Source organism: Python bivittatus, unplaced genomic scaffold (assembly GCF_059951505.1).
Source record: "Python bivittatus isolate LINGU-HERP-01145 unplaced genomic scaffold, Pbiv_v1 ctg000200_np1212, whole genome shotgun sequence".
In the NCBI taxonomy this organism is placed as follows: Eukaryota; Metazoa; Chordata; class Lepidosauria; order Squamata; family Pythonidae; genus Python; species Python bivittatus.
Window position 1 is genome coordinate 20068533 of NW_028277040.1, and position 24636 is coordinate 20093168.

A 24636-nucleotide genomic window follows, 5' to 3' on the forward strand; every position below is an offset into this window, starting at 1 on the left:
TTACCAGAAATACAGGAACATAGTTTCAAATATATTAGTACTATCAGTTCTTTATAAAGGATTTTTTAAAACCATTTTATAACAAAATACATGGGCTCATTTCTACTACAGGAGCTATTTCTTCTCACTTGCTCTGGCATGTCCCCATTTATCCCCACCCCCTATCCACTGAGAAGTTATCCCAAAAACGTTTCTCAGGAATTTCCTGGGAATTTCTCTCAGATATGTGGGAATACCAAGATATGAAACTGAATTACTATTTATTCATCAAACAATACTTTCTTCATGCAGGATCAACATTGTTTCTAATGATGGGGGGGGGGGAATCATGGATTACAAGTATTATTAAAGTTAGTGCTGTGTATATTATTTACAGTGCAATCTGTTACATTCTCCTAAAAGAAATGAGCCCTACTGTATCCAAAGGAAGTAGGTTGTGAATAGGATTAGAGTGCTATTGTTATCTTTTTGTTGCAGTGTTTTATGCTTTTCAAGTTTCATTTGGTTTCTTAAACATATTTCATCCTTTATTAATGTAGAAAATGCAAACATTCAAAAACCTAACTTGATAACTTGAAAGTATTTTTTCTATCCTGAAATAATATTATTCTATGAAAGCCTCATTTATTTTTCTGATGTAACTCTACCCATATTACTCAATGGTAAATCCTGCCGAAATTAAATGAAACTTATTCCCAGTATGTGGGTACAGGACTGCATCCTAAACTCCTTTGTAATGGTTCTGCACAATTTTGAAGACATAAAGTTGGTTTATTTTCTAATAGATCGGTTTCCGATTCCAAGTCGCTTCTGTCAACTTTGTACATATCCTGAAAGATACTTTTGCACATTATTTTTCAATATGACTTAATCCTACAATATCTTCTGTTCTTACTAAATAGGAAAATGGATATTACGTGCTTAAGATTACTCAAAAGCAACCCTAAACTCTCACTGATGGCATCTTAGAGCATACTGTTCATATCTCTGTTTCTTGTACCAGCAACAGAAAGTTCTGTCACCTTAACTAATGACAGGTAGTTTATTTCAGTAGCCCTTAAACAAGGTTGTTGAGGTTGTCTCAGAGGTGGCGAAGGATCTACAGGATTCAGGATCTATGGGATTCTAATTCTCCATTTTTCCTAAATGTGACCTCCCTATAACAGGTAGTCCATGCTTACTGACATTCAGCGACTGTTTGAAGTTACGATGGTGCTGAACAAAGAAACTTACAACTGGTCCTCGAAGTTTCACCCATCACATGGGTCCCCGCAGTCATGTGATCGTGATTTGGATGGTTAGTAACTAGTGTGCATTTACAATGGTTGCAGCAGCCCATGGTCATGTAATCGCCATTTGTGACCTTCACAGCAGGCTTCTGACAAGCAAAGTCAATGGTAAGCTGGCAGGAAGTCACACGCGGTCACGTGATGTCATGCTTAACAACCTGCGGTGATTCATTTGACTGTAGCCAGAACTGAAAAATTGATGTCATAAGTTGGATACAGTCACATGATTTTTCACTTTCAACCATGTCACTCAGAGACAAAGCTGCTGGTCCCAATTGCGGTTGTAAGTGAGGACTACTTGTACTTCAAGCAAGCATAGTTCATTTATTCACACCAACCTCCATAGTAGGTAACAGGGAAAAATGGGAGGATGTCTTTTTTAAAATAAGCCAATATTCCCCAAATTTGGTCAGGGCGCAGTGAGTTGGTATGGCCCCATTAAGTCTGACCTATTTGTCTTACTATGAACATTATCTTGGGAGAGAATGATTCCACAGGGGAAAAATGGAAAAATTTCTCAGATATTTAAGAAAATTACTTTTTTTTTCATCTTGCTTATTCTATACATAACCAATATTGCATTTAACAATGTCATTTTTATATTTCAATTTAAAATGTTGACAGATTAACTTATCTGCTGTTGCCATTATTTTCTTAATCTTCCTTCTCCTTTTTTATCTTTCCTTTGCCTTAGTTTTGCTTAAGTCATTTGTCTCATTCTTTTGCAAAACATGATTGTTTCTAACAAGTTATCACCTCTCAACCACTGATAATTATATTTTACCTTCATTTTTTTCCTTCAACTTATCCCAACGCTCTCTTCTCTGAATCTCAATATTGTTTGTTCTGCATACTGACAAGACATATTTCATAGTACTTTTCAGAATTTTCTTATGTAACTCTATTCTCTGAAAAGTGTGTTCACGATATTCTTAATACCTTTCCTCAACCCCTGAAATCTTAAAAAACAAAAACAATATTTCCTCCATTTCTGGAACTTCTGGATGGGGGTAGAATGGAGAAACAGCAGTATCTGCACAGCTGCTCCCTCTGACATACTCATCCTCTTCAGCTATTTCTCATGCTCTGCTCCCAAGTACGATATTTGCTGCCTACACAGCACTGCCATTTTTTAGGAAGCATGTGCAAGGAAGCATATATTTTATTGATGATTATATCTCATATCTTCAGGACGTTAGCAGTGTCTGAAGGATGTAGCCATGTAAAAAGACCCATGTTATATTATTAGCTACACTGAACTGAGATACTCCTATACTAGGGGGATCACCTGAGGCCGTATTCAGGGTCATATTCAACCCTGAAAGTCTTTGAGGTAGTCACCCCAAACTTCCAAAAATTCCTAAATCAATTGTAATTTTTAAGATGACAAAAGAGGAAATTATTAGATACATGACTGGAGAATAATTGTATAAAGTAGCCTAATTTTAATTATATGGAAACAAAATGGACAAAAATTAATTTTTGTTTCCAGCTCACCAAGATATGGCTCCTGGAATGCCATTCAAAGGCCAAGTGCATCTCTACACTAAAACTACACAAAAACAAGATGCTTTTCATGGCAAGAAAATAATATTAGTTTTACATCCAGAAACTTTATCAAGATAAGTGCATACATACTCCAAGCAATCAAACTTCAGTTGATCAATTAGGATGGAAAATTATGAACTATACAATAAAATATATTCCAAATTTATTGTGCACATGAGCTTCTAAAATATCACTAACAAACTTTATAATACTTCTTGAAGCACAGTTACAACATCTAAGTTTGTATACTCAAATACCCAAGAAGCAGGCTAGTTCCTCATTCAAATAATGGGCTGATGAACTAAGTGAGCATTTGACTGTTGTGAACAGAGCCCCAGAAACTGCTAACCCTTCTATATAAATTATTGTGGAGTATAAAGATCTATCATATATTAAATTATTTCTATTTGGACTGGACTTGCACAACTCTGGGGAACTGACTGCAAAATATAAACTAAACAAATTTCCACCTAACATCAGCAGGATGCCAATAGACATAAAGACACAGCCAAAAGTATTGGTACCCCTCCTCTTTTTCCCAAAGAACCCCAATTTGCTATGAAATAAGTTGAAACTGACACAAGTAAATGACATCCATCATTCTTTATTCCATAGTCCTTAGAGCAGGCACTTTGCTTTTGATGCATGACTTCACATATTCTTGTAAATAATAAAACAAATGAAAATGGCATGGATATAATAATTGGTACCCTTTAGAAGATAAAAGACAGTATTGGATTTTAGTGATCTCTAAAATGGACTATTTACTTTAATTAGCATGATTCTGAATTTCTTAATGTAATGCACATTACCTAAATGCAAAGTGTTGCACACTGAGGAAAAAAAAATCCCAACCTCCCATATATGCAGACTGACCAGAAAATAGATGTTGGAGTGGTGAAGCACCTTCTCAGAGTGCAGCTACTATGAAAAAGGCAAACACCATGATAAGGAAGTTTAGGAAAGGAACAGAAAACTGAACTGCCAAAATGCTCTTGTGCAAAACAATGTTATATTCATATATAACATACTGTGTACAGTTTTGGTCACAACATCACAAATAAGATATAGAAAAAGACAGAGAAAGAGCAACAAAAGTGATAAAAGAGATACTGCACTCTCTATGGAAGAGTTATATTTGTGGCTTTTAGTTTTTTTAAAAAATGTAAATAGGGAAAGAAAAATATGATAGAAACTTATAAAATTATGCATAGCGTGTACAAAATTTATTGGGAATTTTTCTTTCTTCCCAAACTGCTAAACCACAGGTGTCACCCAGGGTACCTCTCCAATATTCTTTTAAAACTACAGGCTTCTTTGACAAAGACAAGGCCAACTGTATCTCATGCTAATTAGCACATATCATTCCCAAAGGGCCAAACAAGGAATCTTTTGATGAAGATAGTCTGTCAGGAGAGGACCAAAATCTTCTCGGTTTTTTTTTTCTCAGTTTCCATCTTATAGTCTAGAGGTTGATGATTGGTTTCTAACATGCCCAGATGGGAAATGGACCATTCCTACAGACATGTTCCAATGTCTGACAGGAGAGTTGAACAGCCAAGGCAGATTCACCCTCCCTTTAGCCATACGAGAAATGCTTACTTTTTTGCCATCTTCATGCTCTAAGTCATCAGGTATGTTCTTTAGCATATACTCATGGCTTGACTACCCACTGATTTATCTCTCTGGTGACCCATTACATGTGAGTAAATCCTCTATGGCACAATAGGCTAGTAGCCTTATTGGAGGTTTTTTTTTTTCCCATTTCTGTATGACTAATCTGTTTCATCCTGTCTATATATTTTATGTTATGGATTGGAGGCTGAATATGTCTTGATTAACCCTAAAGATCTGGCTCTCCTCACATGCCTAAGACTCCTGTGAAAGTATAATGAAATCAAGCTGTACCTAATTTGGTGGGGAGGGGAGGAACAAAAGCAAGCCCAAGATCATAGCCATGCTGTACCCATTCAAGTCTCCTGGTTTTATTTTAAAAATTCCCACTCTAAGATCAGTTTAAAAGCAGCCTAACTGGCTGTTTGAATATTGTGAGCAGAAAGATGTTCATGCTTTAATGAACAGGAGAAAGGAGATGTCTTCACATGAAGTCCAAAGCACTTCTTCTGAATCATTTTCAAAGTGTACATAGGCCTACTCTTTTCACATTCTAATGGATGGAAGATATAACCTGCACTGCATCTGGCATAATATTGCCTGTGGACTATCTTGCATCTCACATCTACTCTAAAATCAATCTATATTATTATACATTATTAAAATTTGAAAGAAATTGACAAGACTAGGGGGTAGAAAAGATCTTGTTTTATATTTCTATTCCCCTACTACAGTATACGATACCAGAGCCAGTTTGGAACACTGCTGGTGTCTACCAAACAGGAATGACTGGAGTTCAGAGCAAAAAGAAGGTGCAAGATTCTAATTCACATCAACAAGGCATGGGTTAATGAAGCTGTTGGAAGACGGGGGTCCAGATCTTTCAGGAAACATTAGCAACCACAAAATAAGGAAATAATTATAGCTACCTGAACAGCAAGACAGGCAGCATTATCAGGAAGCAAAATCTGTTCTTCTGTAAGATAAAATGCAGGATAATTATTTAAAATAATGGTTCTTTCCTCTACTGATAATTGCACATCATTAGGAGTGCAAAAATAAATGGTATACAAACACTGAGAGACAAACTATTTTAACACAAATCACACGCCCCATTACATTAATGCCACTTTACAAAACCTGAGGCCAGAAGTCCCATAAACATTTCTCCTCATACGTCCTATAATTTGTCCTATTGCCCCAATAGTTAAAGAATCCTAACAAAAGATGTGTCTTGAGGTTTTTTTATTTTCTTTGTTATAGGCAAAAAAAATAATAATAATCACTCATTTCCTAATAGAAATAAAACCAACAACTTCATAATTCTTCTTGCTAAAAAGTAGAAGCATTCATAAACCTATAAAAAAAAACCCAGCTTGCAGTTAATATTGCAGACTGTGTCTAGGTCTGTCACACAAAAGAAAGATGACAAGTACACAGCAATAAAAATTCCATGCTTAGAAGACTAGGGCTGCTACCTATTAGTCTTCATTACTTTGCAGTCTTCTGACAACTGTAGCAGGCTGCTGAGCCCCAAATGGGGGCCATAATGTGATCTGATGATATATGAAGAGCTGCTAAAGGGAGCCTGAACCATCCTAGCCTATACATTTTAACAGTTCCTTTTTACCGAGAGCCCACTTTACCACAAGACTTCAAAAATCTGCTGCCTCAGCTATTGGTGCAGTAAATCTGCCAACTGGGCCTGCAAACCACATCATTTTACACTGCCTACAGCAGCCAAAATAATGAGTCAATAATAAACCAAGGACCTTATAGGCCATGAATAGCAGGTTTATATTGGTAAATACAAGTTTAGCACAATCCTCTGACCAGATAAATATCACAAAGGATTCTCTTTTTAACAAGGCCTCCCCTGCCCTTCAACCCCCACCAGGGTTCAGTTAATTATGGGGATGCATATTTAATGAAGAAAATTCAGCTAATTGAGGAGATAAAATACACACCTTTCAATGGCTGATATAACACAGCATTCTGAGGCCAAGGTTCAGCAGCTATAGGAAGGGCGAAAAAACACAATTACATCCTGCATTTTGTAAGGCGAGCATTCATTATTGCTTTTAGATCAAATTTTCTCTCAATTTAGTTGATAAAGCTGTAAGTAGAGGAATCTACCTTATCAATCTAAACTGAGAGAAAATCTGGATTGATAAAGTACATTCCTCTACTTACAGCTTTATCAACTACTTCACAAATTGTGCCACAAAAAACTAACTAGATGAGGATACAAGGTACAGTTCAATGTTTTTATAACACATATCTATTAAATAAGCACATGCCAAAATTTACATCTATCAAACTATTACAGCAGTTTTCTCAACTGTACTAATGCAACATTACTATTCTGATCCCTCATGCCAAAACCACAGAACTTGAAGACCCTATGATGGATGTTACTATCAGTGGAAAGCAACTTTAAGTAATAATTATTTTTAAAAAACAATAAAAATATGTATTCATGTCCTGAAATGGCTAAAAAATATATCATAGGTTAAGGGAGAAAATATCATGAATCAATATATATTGCAGTCTTCAAAATTTCTGCCTTTAGAAATTCCCTTTCCAGTCTAAACTGTCAGTCTAAATTGTCAAAAAATGTCTGTTGAACAGCACCATTCTGCATCAGGTTCAGCTGTTTTCTGTCTTCTCCAAATACGGACTTAGACTGCAATCCTTCATAAACTTGAAGGTATTGCCAATGGATGATTCCCTCCCCACAGTACATATCAGCTTCAGAAGAGAGACTTTCCTCAGGACACTAACACAAAGACAAGAGTTAAATTCTCTCTCCAACTGGCTGCAATGCTTTTAATTATCACAGGCACATGCGATTTGTTTTTGGAAAAAAACAATAGCTTAAATGCAAAGTTTGGTTCTAAGTTTAAATCTGAATTGGTAAATAAAGTTGTTGTGATGCTTCTTAGGATAGGAGGGACTGAATTATACAAATAACTGGAGGCAAAGAGCTTCAAAGATAAGGTGCTGCCAAAGAAAATGGATGGAGGTATAAGACAATAGATGCAATCTTTACGCTAACCAAGAGATTGGAATAAAAAAAAATGCAGAGCTCTAGAATGAGCATAAAGATACATTAAAGAAGGAAGTTAAATCAGGGGCAATAAAGCATAAATATTTAGAAAAAACAGACTTTTTAAATTAATAAAATACAGAAAAGGAGAATAGTGAAAAAATGGGAAAAAGAAAAAAAAGAAGAGAAAGAGAGACTGTTATGTAGAGGCAAGGATGTTAGAAGCTGCAGGAATAAATAATATATGTATCAGTGGTTTTAGATTGCATAATCTTTCCCCAATCCAACCTGATGCCCTCAATGTTAGATTACAATTCCCACCATTATAAGCTAAGGATGATGGGGTTGTAGTTAAATATATCTGGAGAGTCACTGAGACAAGCACTGGCACAACCAAGTTTAATTTTAATAATAACAAGCTATTGCATATTTTCAGTAAATAAAAAATATGTGTACATTAATGTGAATATCGTTTTCAAAGAGTGACTCAAAAATAAACAATGAAAATGTGTGCAATATTCACATTCCAATTTTTAATGCCTACACTAAGGGTAACAAATTCCAACAAATGTTAAAGTAACAGAAGGACCTAAGAAAATACTGAGAGAGAATATACCTGACTGCAAAAAAAGTATCCCTTTTCAAAAATATGCCCAAACATTAAACTTTGATCTGTAAAGATATTTTTCTTTGCCAAAAAAAAAAAAAAAACCCACTAAGGAGACAGATAGAAAGAAAGACCTAATAGAGCAACGGAGAGCCACTCAACAAGCTCGCTTGTTAAAAATCCCAGAAACTGCCATATATCTCAACTGCCACACTCCTGCTCTAAAATTTCCCTAACTGTAAGGAGCATGTTACCATGATAAAGCTTTTCTATGCTGCACACTTGTGACATCTGTAATGTGTAATCTGCCTCTTTGCAAATGGTCTATGGTGTGAGAAAGAAAAGAGGGGTGGAGAAATAATACTTTATGAATATCTAAAGAAATCTGGAGGTGAAAGGGAAGGGGTTTTGTAGGAACTGTTCTACAATTTATATGGACATGGAGAAATTCACAAAGCAAGGATTATGCAAGCAAACAGGTAGCAAAGGCTTTGTTTATTTGCTAACTTATTAACTTATATCCCAGCAGTCCTGGTTGCCGTTAAGTGAATGCCCTGGTCATTAGGTGAGGCAACTTCCTGCCGGCTTCCCACAATCAAGCCAGTGGGGAAGCCAGCAGGAAGTTGCAAGCCCCACGTGCTGCCAAGTGGGGGAGGGAGTGAGGGGATGCATGGGAGGGTCAGGAACTGCTTGGATTTCGGCATGGAGCTTTTTCTCCATGAGACAAGAGGGAGTCCTCTAGGCAGGCAGCAGTGGCTTGCAATTGCCAAGTGCCCTGTGATCATATGATCACCATTTTCAATCTTCCCTGCCAGCTTCCCCAGAATGTCAATGGGGAAGCTGGCAGGGAAGGTCACAAGCCACTGCCGCCTGCCGAGAGGGCTCCCTCTCGACTCTGGGGGCTGGCTGAAAAAGCTCTGTGCCAGAATCCTGCTTGGATTTCAGCACCGAGCTTTTTTAGCCAGCCCCCAGGGACAAGAGGGAGTCCTCTAGGCAGGCAGTAGTGGCTTGCAATTGCCAAGTGCCCTGTGATCATATGATCACCATTTTCAATCTTCCCTGCCAGCTTCCCCAGAATGTCAATAGGGAAGCTGGCAGGGAAGGTCACAAGCCACTGCCGCCTGCCGAGAGGGCTCCCTCTCGACTCTGGGGGCTGGCTGAAAAAGCTCTGTGCCAGAATCCTGCTTGGATTTCAGCACCGAGTTTTTTTAGCCAGCCCCCAGGGACAAGAGGGAGCACTGCGAAGAAGGGGGGGAAAAGGCTGCTTTCGGCTCTTTTTCCGTTCTTCGCAGGGTGAAGCCCTTTCTGGAGCTCCTAGAAGGGGGCGGGGCTGGCTTTGTGCTGTGAAGAAGGGGAAAAAAAGGCTGCTTTCAGCCCAACACAAAGCCAGCCCCATAGGGCCCAGCAGCTAGACCAGGCATGTCTTGTCAGCAACAGGAGCAAGAAGTCAGCTGGGGCAATGGAGCACAGGGTGGCAGGGGGCCAAAAGGGCAGAGATGGGGAGATAGGTGGGTGGGGAGAGTTGAAGCACCCCTACTGTCGTAAGTGTGGGCGGACTGCCAAGTGTCCAAATTTTGGTCACATGACTGCAGGGGCACTGCAACGGTCATAATTTCAGGCACAGGTCATAAGTCAATTTTTTCATCACCATCATAATTTCAAATGGTCACTGAATGAATGGTTGTTAAGCAAGGACTACCTGTAATTATATGCCACTTTTTCCAGTGAACTAAAATTATTTTCACACAGGATCTGGATAGGACTGTAAGACACACAAAATGATATGCTGCTGTTGTTGTTCAGTCACTTCCAATTCTTTGGGACCTCTTCAATATCATGTCACTAGGATGTCAGGCTTTAAGATCAGGATAGAGTCCAGTTTGTATTTTTGCCCTGTGCTGATTATATACTGCCCTGTGGAGTATATGTTTTACATTTTTTTACTTGGCATCTTTTATTGTTTTTCCTACTATTTTTATATGTATGTTTCTGTTTTTATGCTTGTTCACTGGCCAGAGTTATTTAATTAAGATGGGCAGTCATATAAATTTGTATAATAAATGTCTGTTAATGCTTTGAGTTCTCATAAGCTCAAACTTGGGTCATCAGTGATAGTACCTAACCATCTGTCTACTTGTCGATTGCCTTTGACCCTTTCAAGTATCACAGTCTTCTCCAATGACTCTTGCCTTTGCACTGTATGTCCAAAATATTTAAGCTTCAGCTTTATTATTGGTGTTTCCAGTGAACAGACTGTATTTACTTCACACAGTACTGAATTATTGTACTTATCTTTCTTGCAATCCAAAGTATTCTCAAGAATCTTGTCCAGCACCACACTTAATTCTGTTGGTCCAGCTTTCACAACCATATGTTATAACTGGAAAATCATGGCCTTCAAAATATGTACTTCTGTTGTATGTGTAATCTCTCTGCATTTTAACATTTTGTCTAGAAAGACTATACATACAAAGACATATATATAAAGACTGCTGCCTTTAATATAAAATACATGGAGAAGCTAACTATATCCAAGTGTCATAATGGAATATTTTTTTTCATTATAACACTACTTTAACATTAATGCATTCATGCAGCCTAGACCTTTTCACCAAATGAAATACAAGTGATCAATAAAACAAAACAAAACAAAAAGAAAGCAAGGCAAACATAACACATATTTCTATGATAAATATACTGTTTAATATAAAGTGTCCTAACATTAAGGAGCACTGAAACCTCAACATCTCCACGTAAGTCCAGAAACGTGAAGTGTCATTGCTAGTCCCTATGGACCCGCATGGAGAATTCAGGATCTTGGTCCATGCTTCTGAAGGAACCCTAGGTTAGGGAAGATTGGTACAGACAATACAGCACTAAATGGACTAGTAATCTGAACCAATCTAAGTCAGTTTCCTATATTCCTAAAATGAAAGTTATGATTTTAGAAGTTGTTTATGGACAGTCTTGGATGTCTGAAAATCAAGAGTCAGCAAGATAAGTATCAATGAATTGCATTAATTTTTGTATTGTTCTAGCCAGAAAGACTACTTTGTTGTTATTCCTGAGTTTGGGGATGGTGTTGCTATAAATGTAAATAAATCATACACACAAAACGTTCACCAGCACAGAAAAAGAATTATTCATATATTTCTGATCTAAATGCAATAACTCCAAATTAGTAAAACCATGAGTGTGAGGGAACTATGAAGGATAAGGTTTCTCAACAAGAGAGCAGAAAAATAAGCACACATTTTTAGTGTACAGCATGACTCTTGCCTTGAGAACAATAGGTGAAGGCATAATTTGTAAAATAATAGGCATTAATATGACACGGTGCTTTAGCTCCGTCATATTTCCAATCCATCAAGTTGATTAATGCTATAAGTCTCCTTCAAATCAAGTTCGACTCCTGGTGACTTCATGGACACATCCACACAGTTTTCTTACATTCTTCCAGAATGTTTTTGTTGACTTTCCAGTGTAGTGTGTAGCCCTGGAATTTTCTGGTGGTTTCCCACACAGGTATTTCTCAAACCCAATCCTGCTTAGCTTCCAAGCCCAGATAAGATCACACAACAAACGTATCATTTATTCAATAATGAAATCAAGCCAAATTTATTCTTTGATTGCTGGATCCTTTTGATCTATGTTTGTCCACAATACTTAAGCCACATTAGAACAGGGTGGAGATAAAATCATGTGGCTCATGAGTCAAAATGAAATCTGCCTTGGGTCTGAATCCTGCAGAAGGAGAAATCACCGGAAAGAATCGCACTGATTTATAGTTCTAGGCTCATTTAACAAATAGAAGTGCCCCCAACCAAGCATGTTCATTTTCCAGATTATACCAAAGTATCTTAATGTTTTCCATTTAGCTCTCTTCTCTATCCCTTCTTTCCCTGCAAAAATGTTGTCTCTTTCCTTCAGCTGTAGAATGGTGACAGACAAATATTATTCACCTTCTCAAAACATTAAGAGGAGTTTCCTACTATTTCTTTGCAGTCCAGATCATTTACCTATAGCTAACCTAATAAAACATGTGGTTGGCTCACTTGGCCACTGCCCATTAAGGAACATTAGCTTGTCATTCTAACCCAACGAAATTTCTTACATTAAAACCCCACAACAAACAGATAGGAATACAGCCCTCAGACTGAATAAATACCACCAACCTGAATTGTTAAAAAAATATGCAATTTAATGTGATGAAAGATGGGAGTTATATGAACCTGTCTTTAGTTATCCTAAAATCTGGTCAAATATATTTGTTCCAACTCTGTTATAATGCTTTAAAAGATATTGCTTTAAAACAGATAATGCTATTACAGGAGCAACCAAAACACTTTTCTGTATCAATTCCCACAACCAATCACTCTTAGCCAGTGTCATTATTAAGGATGATAAATACCTCATACAACAACTCAAGAGCCTGCCCTCTTTTTATCTCTATAATTTTCTCAATTTAAAAAATGCTGTCTGATTTTAAAAGCAAATCAACACATAGGCTGAGCCTTGCATGAATCAAGTAAATATGTTGTTTGGCTAATTAATCATTCCCTCCCCCTCTGCTGATATAGATAATAAAACTGCACGTCTAAAGTTCAAACAAGCTAAGACACAGATAGGCAATCCTTAGTCTGTACCTGGCCCATCCTCAATCTACAGCTCACACTGCAACTGCCATGGAAATTGTGACATGGCTTATTGCCAAAATCTGGTAGCAAACTCATTTCACTAAGTGTTAATACTATAACACTATTTAGCATGCCAAAAGCACAATGTTAGGAGTAGTAGTGTGAATAAGATGTTTCAAAGTGGTCCCACCTTTCTAACATGGCCCTGACTTCTTTTGAGGAAGGCTCCAACTACGTCACTCAAAGGATGTGCAGCTGAACTCCAGGTTGTGCCTATGAATACCTTTATGGATAACTAATTGTATGAAATGTGGTCTGACACTTTAATAAATCTTATCAGTGTGCAATTCATGACATCAGCCAAAAAACCTTTGAATGTCAGAGTTTCTGCCTACTGAAAAATATTCAGAACATCAATGGGTTCATGCTTTGTAATAAAGTAAATAAGAATTAGATGATTTCACTTACATCTGTCCTGTATAATACCAGTGAAAATTCTAGAAAATGTTCTATAAAATGTTAGAGTATTTCTAGAAAATTCTCAAAAATACTTGAAAAATAAAAATCAGATTTGCTAATCTATCTTGTAAATAATACCAGTGAAAATTCTAGGAAAAAATATAGGAGAAAATTCTAGAAAATTCCCAAAAGTATTTGGAAAATAAAAAATCTGATTTCCTAAACAGATGTACTAATCAGTAATACAGAATAATTAATTTTAAAAATGTACTTCTAGTGGCATACAGATACAGGGCTCTGCTGATAGTTTGACTACTTATTTTAAAATAAAAATATATAAAATTCTTATTACTTCAACAAGTCTGCAACCAGTCTGATGCTTCAGTTTAAAAAAAATCTCCCATCCATTAGGAATGATCAATAAAGAATGCAGAAATACATCCTTTTATGAATTAGCTGCCTCACTTTCATCCATCGTAAATACCTATATGAAGACACAATCAATTTCAAAATGTACTTAGATCCTTTCACAAAACTGACCTTATACTATTCATAAAAAGGTCAGGACAACAAGTTCATTGTATAACAAACCAGAATAGTGACTTGGATAACTTTCCTATATTGGATTTACAAAAGAGACCTGTTAAAGTTTTGAAGGGTTTTGTGACAAGAGACAAAGAACAAAGGAAAAGAAATCAAGTTCTAGTACATTATTTGAAGGAATTAAAGGCCAAGATACTTAAAAGGGAAGGAATATAAAGTTGGTTTATTTGATCAAGGGTAAAACAGATATGTTGCTATCTCTGGTAACCCTTAATGGACTTTTGCTGACTAGGACTGAATGATGAGGCTTTCAAGTTCTGTTTACAGATAAGAGATATGGGAAGAAGAGATCATTTGTTGTATTTTAGAAGGCAATAAGTTACTAAAATTGTTTATATTTGTTGTGACGAAGGGGAAGTTACTTCTTCATATATAGTGTATTTGGAAAGTATTCAGACCCACTTCACTTTTTTCAATTTTGTTATGTTGCAGCCTGATACTACAATCATTCAAATTCATTTTTTTCTCATTAATCTACACTCAGTACCCCATAATGACAAAGTGAAAACAGAATTTTAGAAATGTCTGTAAATTTATTAAAAAGGAAAAACTGAAATATCACATTGGCATTAGTATTCAGACCCTTTGCAACAACACTTGAAATTTAGCTCAGGTGCCTCTTGATCATTGCTGAGCTGTTTCTACACCTTGATTGGAGTCCACCTGTGGCAAATTAAATTGATTGGACATGATTTGGAAAGGCACACACCTCTCTGTAGAAGGCCTCACAGCTGACAATGCATACTGTACCAGAGCAAAAGCCATGAGGTCAAAGGAACTGCCTGCAGAACTCAGAGACAGGATTATTGCAAGGCACAGATCTGGGGAAAGCTACAAAAAAAATTCTGCTGCACTGAAGGTTCCCAAGAGCACAGTGGCCTCCATAATTCTCAGAATGAAGAAGTTTGGCACAACCAGGACTCTTCCAAGAGCTGGTCGCCTGGCCAAACTGAGCAATCAGGGGAGAAGGGCCAGAGTAAGAGAGGTGACCAAGAACCCGATGGTCGCTCTGACTGAGCTCCAGAGAACCTGTGTGGAAATGGGACAAAGTTCCAGGAGGACAACAATCACTGCAGCCCTCCACCGATCTGGGCTTTCTGGCAGAGTGGCTAGATGGAAGCCTCTCCTCAGTGCAAAACACACAAAAGCCTGCTTGGAGTTTGCAAAAAAAACACCTGAAGGACTCTCAGACTGTGAGAAACAAGATTCTCTGGTCTTATGAAACCAAGATTGAACTGTTTGCCCTCAATTCTAAACGTTCTGTCTGGAGGAAACCAGGCACTGCTCATCACCTGCCCAATACCATCCCAACAGTGAAGCATGGTGGTGGCAGCATCATGCTGTGGGGGTGTTTTTCAACAGCAGGGACTGGGAGACTGGTCAGCATTGAGGGAAAGCTGAATGGAGCAAAGGACAGAGATATCCTCAATGAAAACCTGTTCTGCAGCGCTCAAGACCTCAGACTGGGCCGAAATACTGTGATATTTCAGTTTTTTTCTTTTTAATAAATTTACAGACATTTCTAAAATTCTGTTTTCACTTTGTCATTATGGGGTACTGAGTGTAGATTCATGAGAAAAAAAATGAATTTGAATGATTGTAGTATCAGGCTGCAACATAACAAAATTGAAAAAAGTGAAGGGGGTCTGAATACTTTCCAAATGCACTGTATTTCTTTTCTTTTTCTTTACTATATTCTTTTTTTTCTTTTCTATTTTTCTTTCTATTCTTTCTTTTTTCTTTTCTGCACTATTTTTTTTACTGTTTTGGTTGGTTTTTTTAGTTTGTATTAGCTTTTATCTTTTTAATTGTAATATTTAATACAATTATTGCAAGTTCATTGAGTTAGTATTTCAGTGGGTCTTAAAAATCATAATAAAGAATCCCAAGTATTTATTTTAAAACATCATTTCAGGGGACAAAATTATATACGCATTGATAATCTTTCTTTATATTAAAGTTGCAATCCTATGAATATTTGCTAAGAAAGAAGTCAACTGAAGCAAAAAAAAAAAAAAAGTACACAAGGCTACACAGTAAATCAGGTACAACTCTAATCACAAATTCTAGTTAAAACCCCAAATGACTGTTCCAGAGATAGAATGAGGCTGACATTCATGGAAGTGCTATTAAGTTATAAGTACATTCATATTTAAGAAAAGCTTCCAAGAGGGAATCAAGCTGAATACTGTCTTCCTGAAAAGTTTGGTAATGCTTCAAAGAGTATGCCAAAATCTGCTTCTCACTGAAATAGATGATTGTGTATATCTATAACAGAAGTAGATAGGGTGGTGCCCTCCAGGTAGTTTATATTTAAGATGTGTGGTTCTTTTTTTATAACTTTTATGGTTTTAATTTGATGTAAACCACCCAGAGTCCCCCACTGTGGGGAGATGGGCGGGGACAAGTCTACTAAATAAATAAATAAATAAATAAAATTATGGGAATTATAATCTAAAACATCTGGAATTGCGAGCTGTCTATCCTGATCTTCCCAAATCATGGAAAAGTTCCAGAAGCTCTTACAAGATTTTGTATTATGATACTCCAAAAAAAAAAAAATGTTATCTATCCTGGTTATCTACCCTGATCTACCATCTATGTTCCATCATACAGATGGTAGAGAAGTATTGGGAACTGTTCTGAGACTCCACATCATGATGCTGTAAAACAGACATATGTGAGAGAGAAATAGGAAAAAAGCAAATTAATTATATATAGGACATTTCTTCTTCAGGATTCTTTAAAATGTGCTTTGAACTAGTTTTTTCCTGAAACTGCAAATTATAGGAAATCATTCCATCTGGCTAAACAATATAGACTGTTATAAATATAGTAAAGGAAAAAGCTAGAAACATGTTGGAACTATAGTTCCCCAAATATAGACTTTGACATAATAGTTGACAATAGTAGAAGTTGCAATCCCAGGTCTACTGGGGGCTGCTAAGTTGCATTGTTAGTCAGGTGTCTTGTCATCTACCTGACAAAAATGCTGTGGCAAATCATTCTTAGATTATTTCACTAGTTAGAATAATTTCTTTGTTCCACTCACCAAAAATATCTAGTGTCTTGCTCATACATGTCGATAAGTCTAAAATTAGAGCATTAGTTAATGTATTGATATATTATTTGATGAGCTAATTTAAAACTAACCTACATGCGCACGTGCACACACACATACACACACTGAAGTATACAACAGAGAGACACTCTTAAGTTCTGGACCTGAATCTTGGCATATAGTTCCCCCCAAAATTTTTTAACTTCTACTTAAAGTTGGGCTATTCAAATAAATCTGAAGAAATATATCACTGAGCACACATTCCAACCCGGGTTAAGTTACTGTACATACACTCTCTCTCTTAAGCATTCCATTTGCTTGAAGAAAAAAAGCCTATCTATGTATTCTGCATCTAAACTCTTTCCATAGTGCTTTTGTAATACACCAATGCACTTCTTTACTTTAACATATGCATATATTTGTTATCCTGTTTTCCTTGTTAGTTAAAAGAGCACTTTTGGAAAGATTTAGGTTTGCCTACAAAGAAGTTTGTGCTGTATTCTGCATATTTATTATACAATAAGAACAATCATGGCTCAACCTACTAGAACAAAATGCACACTTTTGTACTGACTAAAGATGAACTTCAAGATATTGTTATATGCCACAAAAGAGCTTTCTAAATATCAATAAAAAAGTGAATGTCAGCTTCTCAGAGTAGCCTTTTCTCCCAGTACTATACTGTAAGATTAGAAGGGTCATCTCTCAATATTGGTAAATAAATGTTTTCCACCCAATATCCGTAAAATTAATCTTTCATTCATGCTTAGGAAAATTCTTTCTTCAGACTCACTAATCTATCCTTTTTGCAACCACTTTTCTGTTTCAACATTATCAGTTGATATTTAAGCTGCTGCTGTAAGAAAGATTAAACCTTGATACCATCTGAAAACCAAGATGTTAACTTTCAAGCGGTATAGGAAATTCATTTCCTTATCCTGAGAGCTCATTTGTGATACGTATATGATAAATCTCTATAAATCCCCATATTTGTCTGTGGAAGAATAGATTGCACTGGATGTCTCCCTAAAATAGATTTTGAGTATTGCCACGAATGACAACCAGTTTGAAATATGGTTATCACTTATAGCATTAAAGGGGAAAAAAAGTTTTCTTAGCATGAGAAGCCATGTCGAGCAGTTCCACCATAACTTAAATCAGTAAGATTTTGCAGGGTAAAATGCAAGCAAATGATTTCTTCATTATCTAGTCAACATCATCACGAAAAGCCTCTTAACGCTTCATAAATGATTTGGTCATCATTTTATATTTAATCATTAGTGCATTAGAGCAACAGACTATGCTCAGCATGTTCAAACAAATGCAACTTACCCAGTGAAAGGGGCAACATTTTAGAAAATCAACATTTACTATACTGCAGATAAACAAGGATAGAAAGCAAAAAAAGCAATCATATCTGGCACAGACTACATCCTTTTTCTAAAGAGAAAAGGCATTTTTAAAGAGTTGACATCCTAAAAAAGTCATGACCCACTTTGGGGCCAAGAAAGATCTTCCTTTTATTTATTTATTTTAAAGTATAATCACCCTATAGCAGTTTAACTGCACATGTAGTGAAGATCAATATTTTAACTGCTCCCATCTCACCACAGCAGTTATAGTTAATTGGAACTGCATGACAAAATGATAGTTTTCATGAACAGGATCTTCTACTACTAACCAAAATTTCATTTTTATTTTTGATATTAAAAGTTTCATGTTTATGACCATGCTACTACACATCTAAGATAGGGAAGGTGGTATTAAAGAAAACAGAGGAACAGAAAATACATTCATTATTATTTTAAGAGGTGAATGTGTGGACAACAAATAACACCTCATTAGATTATCTTGATGAATGCATGAACTTAATATACAGGTAGTCCTCACTTACCAACTGCCTCATTTAGAGACTATTTGAAGTTATGACAGTATTATAAAAAAAACTGCAACCAATCCTTGCATTTATGACCATTGCAGCATCCTGCAGTCACATGATCGCCATTCAGGCACTTCACAGCAGGCACACATTTTTGACCATCGCAGCATGATCACCATTTACATGCTTCCCAATCAGCTTGTGACGAGCAGAGTTAATGGAGAATATAGAAGTAAAATCATAAGTCACAGCCACTGATATTTTGCTTAACAACCACGGTAACTCACTTAACAACTGAATGGGAAGTGATGCGTAAGTCCATTATGGTCATGTGGTTTTCCACTTTGCAAAAGCAGGGCTTAGCAACAGAGTTGTCGGTCCCAATTGTGGCCACTAAGCGAGGACTATCTGTATACCATAATCTATGCAATATAGATGCAGATTACTGGATATCCAAATCTTTCATATGCGCATCTTGTTTTTCTTCATAACAATGTATATGGGATTAGCTAATCTTTGCCCTTTACTTCCTACATCGAACTATGAGGTGTATTATATTAAGAGGCAGTAATTAACTCAATGGTACCCCATGAGATTCATGGTGAGACCTTCAGCTATGATGACCTTATCCCAGGCATAATATTGCAAACTCGTTCTTTTATTTTAAAGACACTAACTTCCAAAATAATATATTGGGGGAACTAAACTGGTGCCTTCTAAATACTTTGGATGTCAATTCCCATGAGTTCCTACCAACATAGTCATAGTTAAAATACTATGTGAATTGCAATAAAAAAATCTGAAGAGCATTTGGTTGCTGGCGCATTGCTAAATCACAATGAATTATCTGAAGCTTTATTCATAGCATAGTTGTCTTGGCAGTAACAGGATTCTTTCTACATTTGCTTTACAATCCAGGAAAATATATTCCATAATATGAAAGACACTTCAATTTTCTATACAGCATGTAGAGTATATCAGCTACGAATCTAGGGTTACTATTTGGTTGTTACATTTAAGGACTCAAAACATCTTAGATCATTAATCAGATCATACGCACTCTGGGAGATTTGTCAAAAATTTCTAGGTATGAAAAGGAAATGAATACAGACTACACAATACATGATGTCACGTACAGCTCGTTAAAAATAGAATGGTGGATGACAGATACAGTTTAAAACAGGTTCTGTACCAAAGGTTCTACAAACCAGTCCCTAATTGTGTAATTGCTGAAATCAAAGAAAGGATGCAAATCTCAACATTAATTTACTTCTCATTTTAGCTGAAACTTTGCTAACTGTAATAACACCTTAAACCTAGTTTGGAAGTCATTTGGAGAATGAAGAAAATAATAAAGACACAGACAATACATTTCAGTTTAATACATTTCAACCTAAAGAGAAGACCTCAGAAGATTCTGCTTCTTGATTCCTTGTACAAGTAGCTCAATTTGTCTCTCCAGTGTTGCCAAATTATAAAGACTGAGAAGGTGAACTGGGGTGCTATGATATCCATAGGCTTACATTGCTAATCACTGGACTAAAAAGTGTTGCAACTGAAAACAATGCTTAGGATAACCACAACAACCATACTCCACATCAAGGGGACAAATTCTTCTGAAAGGTGAGAACACAGTAACCAAGAGAATTTTTAAAATTGATATGCCTGCAAATCTTTTATCCTTTAATGTTGAGGCTCCCATGGGGTTTTATTATTTCCAGCATAACAGAACTTTAGAAATAAATTATGTAAAGGGCTCAAGACTCTGTCCATCTGTTTATCAGCCTGTTTTTCAATAGGATAACTCTCTAAAATTCAATGGGACCAACTTAAGCATGCAGACAGTGGCTCAGAATGCTTCCAGGGGCTCTGTTCTAAACACCATTCCCTCCTCTTCCTGGTCACCTAAGGGGGTGGAAAGAATTCCAGAAGCCATGCTCTGCATGCTTTCCCTAACTGGGCCTTCTTTTAAAATTGGAATGTTGACAAGCTGCTAAATTAAAAAACAGCAACTGATACCATTTTTATCTCTAAGCAGTACCTCAATGCCCTATATAGGATTCATAGGAAAGAAATATAGTAAGTGGTAAGCTCAATGAAGAAAAAGGGTCCAGGAAAACAAGAAAGAATAGGGTTGTTTTACCTACAATATATCTGAGCTTTGTCTTTGAATGTGTCCAACGGCTAATCTATTTTAGTGTGGTTTGTGAATTGCCTAGGATTATGGAAAATAATCTCTGTAGCACCTCCCCACAGCAACCCCCACCCCCCACACTCCTTTCCTGGGACTCCCTCCTCTTCCCACTTAATGACCCATGTGGTCCTTGGGTTACAATAGCAACTGGGACCATCAGGATTGCTGCTGTTAGAATATTGTTTCCTTATGTAAAATTATAACTGATCATGAAAATAGAAAATGGTCAATTCACTCTTTACGAGTGGATCACTTAGCAACAGAAGTTCCGGTCCCAATTACTGTCATAACCCAAGAACTACCTGTACATCTTGACCTCAAAACAAGTTGTCCTAATCTTATCAAGAGTTCTGGTGCTATTCCAGCCATTCTGGAAGTGTCTCAAGCTCAAAACACCTGTTTTAAGCTTTTAACAGGTATTTCAAGTTTGAAACCTTTCTGGAATAATTGGAACAATACTGGAGCAAGTCTGATATGGTTAGAAGAGCTGTTTTGAATTTGGAATAAAGTATCTGGAATTCAAAACATTTTGTACACCACTGGTTTTGCCTCAAAGTGTTATACGTATTATGCACTACCTAGGGTTTCCCTTGAAAACCATCTGGAAACTTCAGCTAGTGACCCCAGTAACCCAAATTAATTATAGGTGCACTGAGATTTACTCATGTAACACCACTACTATGGAAGGTTCCCTAGCTGCCAGTTAGCTTCTGGGTACAATTCAAGGGGATAGTTCACACTTTTAAAGCACTACATGGCTCAGGGCCTTAATATCCCTATGACTGTCTTCTCCATGTTTCATCTGTCCATCCAGTAAGATCTGAAAGAGAGCATGCCAAAGGTCCCACCACCATGAGAATGTCATTCAGGGACCTCAATCTCAAGCTTTCTCAGTAGCGCCCCCCTTCTCTGGAACAGTTAAATCTTAGATATTTGGGCCACGTTCTCCTTACTACATTTTCAATGTGCGATCAAACTTGGCTCTTCAGAAAGGCATTTCGGATGAGTAAGATCATGAATGGTACTGCATTAGACTCACTTGGCTTGAGGGCATCTTTACCTGCAACTAAGATCACTATGGAGAAAAATCTATCTATCTGGTCACAAGGAGTTGACAATGGCACATAATCAATCAAAGGTCACTATTCTCCCCTAAACTGAATGTGACTTGCTCTTGAGTGGACATATATAGAACTGTGCTATTAGAATATTATTTCCTTATGTAAAATAATTGATCATGAAAGTAGAAAATGGTAAATTCACTCTTTAAAAGGAAAATAAAACCTCAGCTCTCTCCTTTACTTTGCTGTGGGAGCTCAGGATTTCCAGCATTCCCTGCCAGCTTCCCACAAGCAAAGTCAATGGGGAAGCCAGCATGAAGTCTGAAATCTTGGTCACATGAGGTCCTCACACAGTCACATGATGTCCTATGTTACAACAGCATCACTTAGCGATAGCAGTTTGGGTCCTAATTGCCATTGTAACCTGAGGACTACTATTATACAGGTAATCCTTTCTTACCAACCACTTCTTCAGCACAGTTTGAAGCTGCAACAGCGCTGAACGAGTGGTACTTACGACCAGGCCTCGAAGTTCTAGCCATCACAGTGCCCCTTTAATCATATGATCATGATTCAGGTGCTTGGCAACCAGCTCCCACTTACAATGGTTGCAGCATCCCGCAGTCATATGATCGCCATTTGCTACCTTTCCTGCTGGCTTCCCACAAACAAAGTCAATGGAGAAGCCAGCAGGGAATGCCACAAGTTGCCCTTGATAAGTACCCCCTTGGCTTTCCTACACACTGCGCCCTCCTTCCCTCAGCCTCCCTGTGCTTGCCCCAACCCATACCCTCATTCCCCCAGCCTCCCTGCACTCATGTCGACCTGCACCCTCCTTCCCTTGGCCTTCCTGTGCTTCCCCCACAACTCGCCTGCAGCCTGAGCCAGACTTCCACTGCACCCCTGCGGCACCCCCGTGCTTCTTACCTGGGACTCCTGCTGCTTCCTGCTTAACTACCCACACATTTTAGGATTACAGCAGCAACTGGGATTGCCTGGATTACCATTGTCAAGCAATGCAGTCACATGACATCACACTTTATGACCACATCACTTAGTGACAGCAATCCAGGCAGTCCCAGTTGCTGTTGTAACCCAAGGACTACCTGTACTTTCCATCATGTTCCATTTTAAGCAATGCCCCATTTCCTACTTAATCCCATCTGTTTAAAAGATGCACAGGAAATCTGGACCTACTGGCATCTACTTGAAACAGATAAGTAAGTCTTCCCAATTCTCAATACGTAGATCATCTCAAAAATGTAACTCATGGAATTCAGAAGATCCCTGGCTCCACCCTAGAAGATGCCATTTTGCATCATGCCTCTTTTGCACATGGTAGGATCAGTGGATCTAATAAAGAATAGAGGGGATCCCACAAGCCTGAAATAAACTCAAAACTGAAAAGGATTATTCAACGTAACATTGAAGATACCTTTTCATGTTGCATGTACGACTACTGAACATGAGAACTTCAAGGGACCCAGCAACTACAAAATGCACGGCAGCAAAAACAGTAATTATGCCTGCCTTTACTCCTGTGGCGGGTTAAGTTAGAACAACTAGTAGGAGAAGGACTAGGGCCATCACAGGCAACAGAATGATAACAGTGCAACTTCTTGACAAAGCTGGGGCCTTCAGAGCTGTAAGCCATTATCATTATTATATTTTTTTATCCCATCTTTTTCATAAATTAGTCAAGATGGCAAACATGCCTAATGCTCCCTCCTCCTATTTTCCCCACAACAACAACCCTGTGAGGTGGGTTGGGCTGGGGGAGAGTGACTGGCCCAAAGTCACACAGCCGGCTTTCAGGCCTACGGGAGGCCTACAACTCACAGCCTCCTGGTTTCTAGGCCAGCACCTCCACCTCTACACCATGCTGACTAAGAAATCTAGGAGCTGAACTCCAACACCCCTGGGATTAGCACTGTAGGAAAGCAGACCAACCCTCTTCCACTCATAATGCTGACAGGCCTCCATCCGGAAGGGGGGTCCAAAATGCAAACACGAAGCAGGGCAGCCAGGCTGCTCTCAAGAACACGACCTCTCCGGCCCAGAAGGGAGCTCCGTTTCCCTGGGCAGCCCCAGCCTCACGGCCACCCAGCCCAGGCAACTCTCCAAAGGCCGGGCGCCTCTCCTTCTTCGGAGGACGCGAGGTGGAGCCCAGGCCGAGCTCCTCCGCCGCCGCAAAGCCAGGGGCGGCTCCTCTCCCGCTCTCGCCCCCCATCCCCGCCGCTGCCTGCCCCTCACCTGCTATCTGAGTCACGAAGGCTTCCGCCACCAGTGACATGCTTCCGACAGCAGAAGAGTCCCTGCGGGCCGCCCTTCCCCTCTCGCGCCCGGGTCTCCAGCCCGCGTCGCAAGCGGCCCAAGGTTAAGGGCACCAACCAGAGCACGGCGGCTGCGCCGACCGCCTGCGGGAGAAGTGCATCCGGGGCCTGCTCCGCCCCTCGGTGCAGCCGGCCGCGAGGAGGAGAAAGCGCCTGCTTGCAAGAGCCAGGAGGAAGTGGCGCTTCCCGCCTGCTCGCAAGAGTCGCTGCGGGTCTGAGCCGAAGGCGGCTGCGATCCCGATTTCCCCTTTACGCGCACCCGGGTGTGTTAGATTCGCCAACGATTCGTGCATTGGGGGAAG

The 24636-nt window shown here is 38.3% G+C and overlaps 1 protein-coding gene across 3 annotated transcripts in view; it reads right to left on the reverse strand.

The window, feature by feature from the left end:
• Positions 1-24419, reverse strand: part of MTX2 (metaxin 2) — a 48382-nt gene extending 23963 nt beyond the window's left edge. The window contains exons 1-3 of one of the 3 annotated variants that reach the window (XM_088135771.1): positions 24255-24419; positions 6419-6466; positions 5381-5427 (exon numbers count right to left, since the gene is read on the reverse strand). In XM_088135771.1, coding sequence (XP_087991897.1) covers positions 5381-5427; positions 6419-6466; positions 24255-24294 — 135 coding nt within the window. In that variant the 5' untranslated portion in view covers positions 24295-24419. The remainder of the gene's footprint in view (positions 1-5380; positions 5428-6418; positions 6467-24254) is intronic. The other 2 variants (XM_088135770.1, XM_088135772.1) reach the window with 2 other exon arrangements.
• Positions 24420-24636: the final 217 nt, after the last annotated feature.